This window comes from Arvicola amphibius, chromosome 4 (genome assembly GCF_903992535.2).
Source record: "Arvicola amphibius chromosome 4, mArvAmp1.2, whole genome shotgun sequence".
NCBI lineage: Eukaryota > Metazoa > Chordata > Mammalia > Rodentia > Cricetidae > Arvicola > Arvicola amphibius.
The window spans coordinates 11,498,956-11,513,279 of NC_052050.1; the positions used below are offsets into that span (position 1 = coordinate 11,498,956).

A 14,324-nucleotide genomic window follows, 5' to 3' on the forward strand; every position below is an offset into this window, starting at 1 on the left:
CATGTGTCCCAGACCTTAAGCCTTCCTTTGTTGGAGGGGGCTGCTTGTTCATTCCCAGCTGCTTAACCCTGAAATAATCACACAGATACTGTGTTAATTAAATCACTGCATGGCCCATTAGCTCTAGCGTCTTATTGGCTAACACTTATATCTTAATTTAACCCATCTCCATTAATCTGTATTTCGCCATGAGGTTGTGGTCTACCAGCTAAGTTTCAGCGCATCTGTCTCCAGAGGCTTCATGGCTTCTTTCTGATCTACCCTTTGTTCTTCCAGCATCCAGTTTACTTTTCCCCGCCTACCTCTATTCCCTGCACAGGCCCAAGACAGTTTCTTTATTAATCTATGGTATTCACAGCATACAGAGGGAATCCCACATCATTCCTTGTTATTTAGCTTCTTTGGGTCTGGATTGAAGCGTGGTTATCCTTTACTTTACAACTAATAGCCACCTATAAGTGAGTACATACATAATGTTTGTCTTTCTGGGTCTGAATTACCTCACCCAGAATGATCTTTCCTAGTTCCATCCATTTGCTGGCAAATGTTCTGCCGTCATTGTTTTTAAGAGATGAGTAATACTCCATTGTGTATATACCCTTTCTTTTCTTTTCTTTTTTTTCTTTCTTTCTTTTTTATTTTTTTTTGGTTTTTCGAGACAGGGTTTCCCTGTAGTTTCTAGAGCCTGTCCTGGAACTAGCTCTTGTAGACCAGGCTGGCCTCGAACTCTGCCTCTGCCTCTGCCTCCCGAGTGCTGGGATTAAAGGCATGCGCCACCACCGCCCGACATTTTCTTTCTTTTTGATTTTTATTTATTCTTGTGGATTTCACATCATGCATTCTGATCTCATCTCCCTATCTCCTTGCCCTCTGTCCTTGCTACCTCACCTACCAAATCAAAACCAAATTTAAAAGGAAAACCAACCAACCAACCAGCCAACCAAACAAAGAAAGAAAGGAAGAATCTTGTCATGGAAGCTGTAGTGTAGCCCACTTAGCCACACAGTTTACCCTTTAGTCCATTCATCTTTACTTGTAAGTGTTCATTGCCATGAGTCTGATCTGGCTCTAGGCCTCTGCTTCCTGCTACCCCACCGATAATGAGTTCTCACTGGAAGAACTCCTCTTGAATGCCCTGTTGTACTGTGTCATGGAGATCCTGCAGTTTTTGATCTGTAGATTCATCCTCTTCACATGCTCCAACAGTTCATAGATTTGATAGATGTTGGAGTGGGACAACTCACAGCCCTGGTTGTGGGCCTGGGTGGCAGCTGAGTTGGCCAGCTTGATAGCTTTACCTCATCATCACCATCCAGACAAGCTCTCCAGCACTGACTCAGCGAGCTCACTCAGTGCCTCCTACAGCAAGGATCAGGCCAGTTCTGTTCTTGGGCCCACAGACCCAAGTCCCCCTCACTCACATCACCAGGGTCAGCTCTACTGTTTTGCCCAGGCAAGGTGCAGGGCCCTCTCTCCTGATTACTGTAGGTAGAATAAGAACAAGAGAGCAGGGGCAGCTCTGTTGATATGCTCTCAGGGCTGGCTTACCTGTCCCTCGTCTGCCATGTGGTGACATATGGGTGAGGGAAAGATGCTCTCTACCCTCTGCTCCCTGCTATCTGTGTCAGGAAAGAGAGAGAGAGAGAAAGAGAGGGAGGGAGGGAGAGGGGAGAGGGAGAGGGGAGAGGGAGAGGGAGAGGGAGAGAGAGAGAGAGAGAGAGAGAGAGAGAGAGAGAGAGAGAGAGAGAGAGCGAGAGCGAGAGCGAGAGCGAGAGAGCGCGCACTGGTTTCAGGTCATGAGAGTGACCTGTCCCACATCAACTGCAGCACCTAGGAGAGTGGGCCCCACATCCTGTCTGGTCAGCACACTAGATCTGACCCTGTTGTCAGGTTCCACATTTTCTTGATCCAGTCTTTGGTTGATGGACATCTAGATTGTTTCCAGTGTCTGGCTGTTATGAATAAAGCTGCTATGAACGTAGTTGAGCAAGTGTCCTTGTGGTATGGTTGAGTGTCCTTTGAGTATATGCCCAGGAGTGATATAGCTTTGTCTTAAGGTAGACTGATTCCCAATTTTCTGAGAAACTGCCATATTGATTTCCAAAGTAGCTGTACACGTTTGCACTCCCACCGGAAATGAAGCAGTGTTCCTCTTAATCTGCATCTCACTAGCATGAGCTGTCTGTTGTGGTTTTGATCTTAGCCATTCTGACGAGTGTAAAGTGGAATCTCAAGAGTCCTTTTGATTTGCATTTCTTTGATGGCTAAGGATGTTTAACATTTTAAGTGTTTCTTTGCCATTTGAGAATCTTGTTGAGAATTCTCTGTTTAGATTTGTGCTCTATTTTTTAATTGGATGATTTTATTTGTTGATGTATAGTTTCTTGAGTTCTTTCAATTATGTCTATTTCTTCTATTGTTATCTTCAACATCTGAGATTCTCTCTTCCATCTCTTGTATTCTGTTGGTGATCCTTGTATTTGTAGTTCCTGTTTGCTTACAAAGATTTTCCATTTCCAGAATCCCTCCATTTGTGTTTCTTCTTATTATTAAATTAATTTTTTAAAATAGTCTTTTTCATTTTACATACATGTCTCAGTTCCCACTCCCCCCTCCTCCCATTCTTTCCACCTACACCCCACCCCAGCCACCCTGCCACTCCTCAGAGAGGGTAGCTTCCCATGGGGAGTCTGCAAAGTCTAGCACATTGCTTTGAGGCAGGACCAAGGCCCTCTCCCCGGTTTGGGTGTTTTAATTGCTTCTTTTTGCATTTTCAGGTTTTTTTTTTTAAATTTTTATTGCTTTGTAAATAATACCATTCAAAATTTACACTTCCTCCCCTCCTCCCATTCCCCCCTCTCCCCCACTCATCCTCCTCCCTCCCCCTCCAGTCCTAAGAGAGGGTAGGGTACCTTGCCCTGTGGGAAGTCCAAGGCACTTCCCCCTCCATCCAGGCTTAGGAAGGTGTGCATCCAAACAGACTAGGATCCCAAAAAAGCCAGTACATGCAGTAGAAACAAATTCCAGTGCCATTATCACTGGCTTCTCAGTCAGCCCCATTGTCAGCCACGTTCAGAGAGTCCAGTTTGATCCCATGCTCATTCAGTCCCAGTCCAGCTGGCTTTGGTGAGCTCCCATTAGATCAGGCACACTGTCTCAGTGGGTGGACCAACCCTTGCATTTTCAGGTCTTGAACAGTTCCTTCATCTGCTTATTTGTTTGTTTTCTTTTCCTTGGCTTTCTTGGCATTCTTTAAGGGATTTATTGATTTCCAATTTTTCTTTGTTTTTTTTCCTCAATTTCTTTAAGAGAGTTTTTCACTTCTTCTTTAAGGACTTCTATCATCTTCATAAAATTTGTTTTTAGGTTCTTTTCTTGTGCTTCAGCTGTGTTGGATTGTTCAAGCTTTGCTTCATGACTAACCAGGCTCTGCTGGCACCTATTGCTCTTTCTGGTGCTGACTGTGTTCTCAGGCTGGCACTTAGACATCTGGGTTGGGATGATTATAGGCCTAGGTGTTGGTTTCTGTTTAATACTGTCTTATTATGTTTTAATAGTTGCTCCAAACTTTCTTTGTATTCTTCAAATTTCCCAGGTCATCTCTCATCCTGCTCCTTAGTTTAATATTGGTGTTTATCTTGAAAACATCATACTTGATGTTGCAAACACCATGGCCAGCAGAGTAACTATCCCAGTGAGGAGATCTGGCTCAGCATGATTTAGTTAGTCAAAGTTGGTTCAGACTTCTAGAGCATTTAAGTAAAATAAACTCAGGCAGTTTATTTTAGACATATTTAAGTAGAATGCACCTTTGGAAAAAAGTTTCCTGGTAACAGTGATCTCAACCCATGTGCTCGAGAAAGCTTAAGGCATGACTACATCAGAATTCTTTTGCAAACTACATGTGACCTCTTCTATAAGGATGAGTTCTATAGTTTAAGGGCCTAAGGTGGATCAGGTATGGTTTTGGTCATACAGAGCTACAAAGTACATGTGGCATCTCCTCTAAGGAAGGGTTCTATTGACTGAGAAATACTGCTTAATATATAAATCTAGGGAGGAAGAGTCTGGGGTAAACATAATAATCTGGGGGATTTGGGTGTGAGCTGGCCCTAGAAACAGCATAGGTTGCTAGACTATTAACAACACCCACACCCAAGCATTCCAGATAGAAAACAGGTACACATCTCTTTCCTTGAAGAGATAATCCTTCGTGCTTAACATTCCTGGTTTTTCTAGTGTTTATCTGTGAACACAAGGATCTTGAGCCTTCTATACTTAATTTCAGATAGCTGCAAATTTATCTGCATTGCCTTTTCCCTGTCCCAGAGGAAGAGATGACCTTCTGCTATGGAGAATCATTTATTTCCTGTACTTAAGAATTTTGCTCTGTCAGTCCTCTTTTCTCTTCCTGTATCACCCTTCTGAACCATGTATGTGTATTTGTGTGCTGTAGCACATACATAGTGTGTGTATATTCATGTGCATGTGCAGTGTGTGTGTATGTGCAGGCCTGAGGGTTGACATCTTCCTCAATCTCTCTTCCCCAAGGATCCTTCTACTCCTTCTTCCCCAGCACTGAAATTACAGAATTGTGCTGCCAAATTCAGCTTTTTAAATACATGCTGAAAATCCAAACTCGGGTCCTCGTGCTTATATAGCAAACACTACCAAAATAAGTCATATCTCCAGCCTCTTCCTTCAGAATCTAAACTTAGGAAAGAGGAATAACACTTTCTTCCATACATAAAAGGACCTAAATTTTTTTTTCAAATATAAATTCATTTCTGGCTCTTTATACCTCTGTTTGTTTTCATATTTCAAACACCTTTTATCTTTAATTCCATAAAATTTTGAGTTCCTCTTAACTCGCCACTGATAGTGTCTTCAGTTTCTTTGCCATGTCCAGTAGTCTTAGCTTGCTTAATTACATAATTGACTTCCTCTTCCTTTTTCTTTTCTTGTCCTTTTGTTTCTTATAACGTCCCCTTTATTTACCTCTTTTTCTTTTCTTTTTCTTTTCTCAAGACCGGGTTTCTCTGTGTAGCTTTGGAGCCTGTCCTGGAACTCTCTCTGTAAACCAGAAAGGCCTCGAACTCACAAAGACCCACCTGCCTCTGCCTATCAAGTGCAAGAATTAAACTGTACACCACCACCATTTACCTCTTTACCTCTCTTCCTATTTAAAAATCTCTTTGCAAGTAATTTGTTCTCTGTCTGCCATTAAAAAAAGCATTTCTTTAGATTTAGATTTATCTGCTCTTCATAGTTTCATATGTACTCAGACTACAATTTCTTTGGAGAAAATATTTATTTTTAAAATAAATATTATACTTTTAAAATGTATGTGTATGTTTGTGTGTGTGTGTGTGTGTGTGTGTGTGTGTGTGTGTGTGTGTGAGAAAGCCAAGGCCAAGGAGAGCACAGGTTGTTTTGAGCCTTCTGACGTGGGTTCTGGGAACCAAACTCATGGCCTCTGGAAGAGCAGTAAATGCTCTTAGCTGCTGAGCTATCTCTTCAGCCTCTGTTTGTTTTTCCTGTGGAATAATACCTTAAACATATTAGTTATGGTTTTGGATAATGTCATTTAGGCACTAACAGTCAGTCAAAATTACCATTTGGAGTTTTACTCTTCAGGGCTAACATTAGGAATCATGTTGATGTGCTTTTAAAACCTTTTCCCCTATGTAGTGCCTAAATTTCTTAATGTTTTAATTATGTAACCATCTACTATGTGTATGTACTAGGACCCTCTCACAAAAGTCCAAAAATAAGAAGTGTCCAGAACCACCAATCAATGCGGATGAAGATGAAGATGTCAAAGCTGAAAGACTGAAGGTTAAAGAGCTGATGAGCTGCCAGTGTTGTGAGGAGGTAACTTGCTTATTATTGCTAAGTCATATTAAGTCTGAAATGGTAAATTACCAAAGGCATAGGAATTAATAAGAAATAATTTTCATTGCACATGAGTGTGAAATTTATTTTTACACTTCCCTATTAAAAGTGAATATAGTTCTTAGGATACGTATGTGAGGCATGAAATGATAGGCATCTAATTTATAACTATAAAACCTATTTTGCTTATTAGAAGCCAGCCATTATGGTATGCAATTTGCATAAAGAATATGATGATAAGAAAGATTTTCTTCATTCAAGAAAAACAAAGAAAGTGGCAACAAAATACATCTCATTCTCTGTGAGAAAAGGTTGGTATTTATTTTTCTCAAGTTTTTCAGAAAAGTAATTTTTATTTTTAGTTTGTCTTTAATATATAATTTTTCTCTCAATTTCTATAGGAGAGATCTTGGGACTGTTGGGTCCTAATGGTGCTGGCAAAAGCACAATTATTAATATTCTGGTTGGGGATATTGAACCAACTTCAGGCCAGGTATGATATATAAGAGTGAGGATTGTGTCTAATATAACTTATATTTTAATCAAGATAAGTGTACTGTTGATGAATTGTGAATTTGATGGTCCAGCTTCATGTGTTTTCATATTTTTTGTATAGACTTATGAGATTAAAATATCTTGGTCATCTGTGAAAGTAATACAAATTGTGAAGTTTTCATACACACATACAGTTCTGTTTTTAAAAAATATTTACATTCAGGATTGATTTATCTACCCATTTACGAAGACAGTTATAGTAATTTCTGGAGATAGGTAAATTAGTCTTGATCCTGTCAATTAGTTTTCAGTTATAATCAACCCCCTGCAATGTCTGTGCTGCTCTTCTTTCCTATTTGCTCCCCCCTTGTTCTCTTCACACTAGATAGACAGACTCACTGTTCTCCTGTGAGTAACAAGGAATACTTTTTTGAGATTTTTTTTCCTGAGCTGTTCCTTATGTCAACTATAGCCTATATCCAAGACATACAAAGGATTTATTTATTTTCTTCAACTCGTTGGTTTAAATATTTTCAGGGAAGCCTCATGATGCCAGTACTTGTGGTGTGATTCCCACTCAGCAGTGTAGGATTACCATGTTTTCTGGTCGTTATCTCTAAACTCTGACTTAGCTATGCAAGTCCTGGCGCCTTTAAAAAGCAATAAAACACTGGCTAGGTAGTACTGTTTCTGAGGGAAGGAGTTTAAGTGAATCCACTTCCTGTCTCCTTCGCAATACAAACTAAGCAAAGATACTAAAATTTGGTTTGATTTTTGTAGATATTTCTAGGTGATTATAATTCACATTCAAATGAAGATGACGAATCCACTAAGTGCATGGGTTACTGCCCTCAGACAAACCCGCTGTGGCCAGATATCACTCTGCAGGAACACTTTGAAATCTATGGAGCTGTGAAAGGCATGTGTGCGAGTGACGTGAAAGAAGTCCTCAGTCGGTAAACCATCGTCCCCAGGGTGCTTTTGCTGTGTGGGTCAGGAAGTGTATATGTTAGTTTTTAAAAAAATTCAAAACTATCATTTTTGTAGATTATAATTTACTTAGAAAATTATAATTTTCACGTATTCTTTACAAAATTATGATACCTATGGAAAAAGGCAACTCTTTATTTGTATTTTTTCTGATTCTTTGTTGTATTTTGAGACAGTCTTGCCATGTAGCCCCAGCTAACCTTGAACTCAGAGATCTACCTGCCTTTGTTCTTAAGTACTGGGATTAAAGACGGGTGCCAGCATGGCCTGGCTTCTTGTTCCTTTGTCTAACTATAGGAGGAAGGTGCCCATAAGTGATGTGAAAATTAAGTGAATCATTTATTAAGACAATTAGTTTGTTTAAAATGATATAAATTAGAGCTTTTTTCTTACCTAATTATACCAAACATTACCTAAGTGACTCTTTTACAGAGAACAATGTTAGTGATCATGCATAATTTATATTTGTATTAATTAATACAGATCCAGGTACATTAATTTTATGTTGACCATTTTGCAGAATAACAAATGCCCTTGATTTGAAAGAACATCTTCAGAAAACTATAAAGAAACTGCCTGCAGGGATCAAGAGAAAGGTACTTTTCATTAGATAACAAATACATCTGTTTTACTAGTTCAGTGCTTTTTACTCTCTAGACAGAGTGAAGTCTTAGTCCAGTCTCCCTCTTTCTTCCATCTAGCTGTGCTTTGCTCTAAGTATGCTGGGGAACCCACAGGTTACTCTATTGGATGAGCCATCCACAGGTATGGACCCCAGAGCCAAACAGCACATGTGGTGAGTATGAGACTAAAGACCCTTGTCCCAGGGCATGACATCATCATGGTTTACAGTATTGTAACTGACAGCTTCCTGTCAGCAATGTATACATCTTGATTTTATAAAATAGTAATTATTTAGCCTTTTAAAGCTTTTATCGTATCTTTATTAAAATGTTAATGATATTTTATATACTACAGAACAGTGGTTATTAAAATAAATAGTTCTACTTTCTGAATTGAGTTTTGGAAGATTTTCCCTAGTCATTTAATGGTAGCTTATGTTTTTCATAATACTGTTTTGAATTTCAATGTTATAATTTATTGTAGTAGTTTAAAGAACTAGTTGGTCAAATAATTTTTGATCCTTAATTCCCATGTTTATAAAGTTTAAGGTTTAACTTAGATGTATATTAATTTTATAAATATGCAGCTTTTTTTTAACACAAATCACATTTTATCCTACATTGATTCATTCCTTCATGCTTTTGTTTTCTCTCTCTCCCTTTTTGTTATTGCTGGGGATTGAGACCAAGCTACTGTCCATTGTAAGCAAGTGCTGTACCTCTGAGCTGCATACTAGCCTGGTTATTGCACTTTAAACCCATGTATATTTCTGAAGTAATGAAATTTCTTTGCATTTGTTAAGTTTTCAAACTAAATAAAAGTAAGTTATAATAGAAAAATCATAGTTTGGTAGGATATAATAACTTATAGCAATTGATATTGGGTAAGTTTTAGTCAAATAGTTGAATTTTGAAGAACTACTTATCTCTATTAGCAAACAGGTATATTCATCTTATTTTTAAAAAAATATTTTGTAGGAGAGCTATTCGAACTGCATTTAAAAACAGAAAGCGGGCTGCTCTTCTGACGACTCATTACATGGAAGAGGCGGAGGCCGTCTGTGACAGAGTGGCAATCATGGTGTCTGGGCAGTTAAGGTAGGTGTCTAAACAGCACACCTTTCAGAGAAGGAGTTTAGGGTGATCTGAGTGTGATCTTTTAAAAACTGAGAAAACTATGCATTGATTTGAAATGTCAAAACATAATTCTTATAGTTTTTAAAATCTGATTTCTATGTAATTTTTGGAAACACATAATTTTTTTAAAACTATGTTAAACTACCTGTATTAGTATGTTTTCAGCCCTTTGTTTGTTATTTAAAAATTATTAGGATATTTTTAAGTAATAGGAATTATTTGGAATTATAATACAAAGTATAAGATAAATATTTGAGTTTATATATACATAAATAAATGACTGACTGGATAAATAAATGTGGGCAAAGAGACAAATTTACCTTACACAATGATTTCAAATAAAATGTCTCTATGGTTCCCTCAAAGGAAGCTCACCCTTTCCTGTTCCAGGTTATATTGGATATAATCAGTTTCCCTAGAAAATTGAGTAAGGAAAAGGGGAAGTAAAATGTTCACAGTTGAAAAACTTACAGATATCTTAACTAAGCTGTGTGTACAGATACTGCACGTCCCTGAACATGACATCGAATAATGAGAAGCATGCTTCAGAGTGCGGTTTTCTGTCCAGAAGTCATAAGGAAAATAACAAGCAAACACAAACTGAAGGGCATGCCAATAAAACATCTGGTCAGTCATGGAAAAGGAATGAGTAAGAAGTGTCATTAATTTTGGAAACAAAAGAGTCATAACAACTAAACACAACTGGAAACAGAATCCTGGAACAGAAAGGACACCACTGGAAATCTCAAAATCAAATAAACCCAGCTCCAGCCTCAGCTAGAGCTGCATAATGGAGACTGCCTGATTTTGACAAATTTGTCCTAGAAATAGAAGAAAATGTTAAGTAACATGAGACCAGATCTAGTGTGTGCGCTGCATGATGTTTGCACTTGATATTCATGTAAATAAATGATTCCCAGAGCCATGTTCTCCAAAAACTGTGGTAGAGATTTAAGTGAGAAATCATTCTGTGAAACTATCAAGAAAGTTTAACTTTTTCTTTTAAAAATTACTTCAGATGTATTGGAACAGTACAACATCTAAAGAGTAAGTTTGGCAAAGGCTACTTTTTGGAAATTAAATTAAAAGACTGGATAGAAAACCTGGAAATAGACCGCCTTCAAAGAGAAATTCAATATATTTTCCCAAATGCAAGCCGCCAAGAGAGGTAACAACTTTTAAATATATTTAATATTTTTTTATAAGTAGAAATCATTAAAGGTTATCTTTTCAGTTTTATTTCTACCTGCCTTTGAGTATCTTATTCTGTGCTTTATTGTTGCCAGTACTGGACTGTGCTGTCAGAACAGAGGTTTGTATAGACTTCATAGTTACAATTGCATGATATTACCCTGGCATTTTACACAAATTTTTAGGAAAATGAATAACAAAGTATAGTTTTAGAATTTGAATTTGAATCTAAAAAAATTAAACTTCGGCTTTCAGACATACACAGTAGTTGAGTTTCGTTTTTTTCTGTATTTATCTTTGTTTTTCAGCTTTTCTTCTATTTTGGCCTTTAAAATTCCTAAAGAAGATGTTCAGTCCCTCTCACAATCCTTTGCTAAGTTGGAAGAAGGCAAGTAGCATTGCGAATATTGTAAGATAGTTTCGAATAATGGAAGGATTCTATTTAGGAAGTGTAGAACTGGAGCCAGATTATTGTTGTAGTTGTAGCAAATAATAACATCTTTCATTATTTTATTCTAAGATAAGTAAACATGAATGTGTGTACTAATACATATATGTAACAATAATTAAAAAAGAATTAAGTGGTCAGGAATTTGAGAGGGAATGGGAGACACAGGAGGACTTGAGGGGAGAGAAGGGAGTATAATAATACAACTTCAGTACTCATGTAAGTAATTCTCAGAAATGTAAAAAAATTGAAACATATATAGAATTTTTATCATTCTCTGTGGGAATTCTAAATAGGACAGAATCACCATGATAGCTGTAGACTAATTATTAATTCTGAAATTTCTACTTTCCTCATAATGTCTTTTTGATTAAAGGAATAAATTTGCTAACAGAATATGGTATTAGATTGTATTGCAAAGGGATTTGAAGTGAGTGTAGGAAAGCTTACAATGGCCAATGGTCAGAATCTAATTTAAGAATCAAGAACAGACTATATAGTAGAGTTTGGAGAATGGGGGAGGGGTAGAGATCTGACATCATAATAAAACAAAAAAGTAATGAGGAAGGAGATATAGGAGGGAAAGTGGAGATGAGTTAGAAAATGTGAATTAGGTCAAGTAGCATTAATCCTGACTGTTTAGAGCTGAGAATCGGTAGTGGGCATAGGAGAGAGAAAGAATGAGACTGAGGGAAATAACGTTTGGGCAGCTTGATATATATATATATATATATATATATATATATATATATTCTGTTAGCAAATTTATATATATGTGTGTAAACAAAAAGCGGGCTGCTCTTCTGACGACTCATTACACACATATATATACATACATATACATATATATATATATATATATATATATATATATGTACGTGAGAGAAAAGACAGACCTCAGGTGGAGGGGTTTTTATTGGGGAAAAATGAATGGGAAAAGGGGAAGGGGATCAGGAGTAGCAGAAGAGGAGAGGAGAGGAGGAGAGGGGAGAGAAGAGAGAGATGGGAGGCGGACAGGGTCCTTTCAAAAGGGACTGCAGTGACTGTGCACAGGAGATGCTCTTAGTAGTCAGGCCAGTGCAGATGCCTGAATACTAACACAGCTTCAGTTTTGAATGACTTGTTGACAGAGTTTTTCAAAACAGATCAGATACCTTACAAGTTATTGCCATGTCATTCCTTAAAAATATCACTGAAAAAAATGCTATTTTTATCTTTTAATAGCAAAACACACCTTTGCCATTGAAGAATATAGCTTTTCTCAAGCCACACTGGAACAGGTACTGTAAAGTCAAATTAGAAAAGATTACTACATAGTTAGGTGTGTCTACTAGCAGTTGCTTAGGGTTGTATTTTGGAGTGATAGTATAGACATTTAAAATTATGTAATTAAGAATGTACTTATTTCATGTGTGGGTGTGAGTATACAAGGGCCGCAGCATTTTGTGAGACAGAGGACAATTTGTAGCAATCAGTTCTCAACCATGTGGGGCTTGGTAATTGAACTTAGGTCTTTGGACTTTTCAAAGCTGAGTCTTCTCACCACTCCCATTTATAATTACAGTTATAACTACAACTTTAGCTTTTTGTTCAATTTTATTTTTAAATACCTTTAATTGAAAACTCACTTTATTTACATTTATTGAGTACAGTGTGATGGTTTGATATATACATACAATATTGAACAATTAATTCAAGTGAATTTTATCTTGTTAATTTTGAATAAGTTTTTACTCATCTTTGTAAATACTTGAAAAAATTCATGGTAGTATTCAGTATTAAAATACTTGATATATTAATCAGATAATTTGTTAATTCTTTAAGTATACAGTTGTCTTTGTATCTAATGGATGTAATTTGATTTGCTCAAATAGTATTAATATCAATAAATTTCTTGATACTTTTTAATAGTTAAGGCATTGTATCATGTCTAACAGTTAAAAGTCCTTTGAATTATGGAATATTTTTTTCCCTCTTATCTAGGTTTTTGTTGAACTTACCAAAGAACAAGAAGAAGAAGATAATAGTTGTGGGACTTTGAACAGCACACTTTGGTGGGAAAGAACACAGGAAGATAGAGTAGTGTTTTGAATGTTTGTTGCACACTGCTTACTGACATTGTATTTATTTATTCTTTTTTAACTGATTTTAAAATTTTATTACTTGAATAGTAGTTGAAGGAACATGGAAGCACTTGGAAGTTTCTTAAACTCCTTAATTTATATGCTATTGTTGTTTTGCTTTCCTTTAAATAAATTTGTGTGTAATTGTCAAGCAGCATGTTTATGTCTGAAGTATATTGAATGTAGTCAATATGCCAGCTTTTCCACTTTTCACAAAACAATATTTCTCAGCAGCTTAAAGAAATTATGAAAGAATAATTCTAAATAATATGTAAGTTTATATTATCTTACATAATTTTATATTTCTCCAGTGCTAATTTTAAAAGACCAATATGTGACTAATCAATAGAAATGAGAATTAAGACAAAGAAGAAACTTGGCTTTTCCTTTAAAATTTATTTGTAAAAGAAACTCTTGAGGAAGTTGGCATCTGCAAAAGTTCAGGGATGAGGAGTACATCCACTAGGTGGCAGTCCTTAATCATAGTAAGTAGAATAAAGTCTTATTCTAATAAGTGATTTTCAGTATGGCCAGTTATATGTTTCAAGTTACGTTTCTTTTGCCCACATTAAAATTCAATGTATTTTGGTGATCGTAATTCACAAAAAGATTATGACTAGAGTCTTAGTATGTAACAGTCTGGTTCTCCGAAATGATGGTGACAGTGCCTGTAGAGGGAGGAGAATTAGTCTGTCTCTTCCCCCAGACTCCTGATGAAGATTAAAAACAAAAAGCTTTGCCGCCTTCCTCACAAAGGGCATGCTCGATTTTATTCTTAGATAAGAAATTTATTGGATGACCATTTCTATTGCTAAGTTTTATTACTTGATTTTCTCTTAAGTAAATCAATGTATCAGTGTATCTATTTCTTTAAAAGGTCACCTTCTAATCACCTTAGAACATGATAGAATATAGTAACTCCTTCAGGGATTAAATTAAGATATAAAAATCAGAGTTTCACCCTTATGACAGATTTTAAATATATGATAATCTTAGAAATATTGTATGACTCATATATGACAGGTATGCTAATATAAATGATGGTAGTTGATACTATATTTTAATCTGTTAAAATGTTAGCTTTGCAAAAACAAATACATTGTGGTATAACTTGTGCATTACAGACATAAAGAACAATTTCAAGGACAGAGGGCTTGCTACTAACTTACTTTAGTCAAACTTTCAATGAAGTTATTAATTATTTAGTGTTGGGAAGACTTAGTGAACTTTTATCCTGTTGGTTAATGAAACACCTGTGGTTTTAGGCTAATTTAAGTGTTCCTTTCTCAGTACAAGGTACATGACCAACACTTCCCTCCATTGCTTTGACAATTCCTGTCCATCTTCTCAAAGGTATCTGGTTAGTCTCATATCTCAGAGGTACTCTATTCTAAATGAGCCATCCGACAAGTCGGCTTGAAT

The 14,324-nt window shown here is 36.5% G+C and overlaps 1 protein-coding gene across 1 annotated transcript in view; it reads left to right on the plus strand.

The window, feature by feature from the left end:
- Abca5 (ATP binding cassette subfamily A member 5) overlaps positions 1-13,053 on the plus strand; it is a 73,303-nt gene extending 60,250 nt beyond the window's left edge. The window contains exons 29-39 of the mRNA XM_038327998.1: positions 5,748-5,874; positions 6,089-6,206; positions 6,297-6,388; positions 7,171-7,346; positions 7,901-7,976; positions 8,082-8,176; positions 8,982-9,101; positions 10,159-10,308; positions 10,640-10,719; positions 12,004-12,059; positions 12,763-13,053. Of these exons, the coding sequence (XP_038183926.1) occupies positions 5,748-5,874; positions 6,089-6,206; positions 6,297-6,388; positions 7,171-7,346; positions 7,901-7,976; positions 8,082-8,176; positions 8,982-9,101; positions 10,159-10,308; positions 10,640-10,719; positions 12,004-12,059; positions 12,763-12,870 (1,198 nt within the window). The 3' untranslated portion in view covers positions 12,871-13,053. The remainder of the gene's footprint in view (positions 1-5,747; positions 5,875-6,088; positions 6,207-6,296; positions 6,389-7,170; positions 7,347-7,900; positions 7,977-8,081; positions 8,177-8,981; positions 9,102-10,158; positions 10,309-10,639; positions 10,720-12,003; positions 12,060-12,762) is intronic.
- Positions 13,054-14,324: the final 1,271 nt, after the last annotated feature.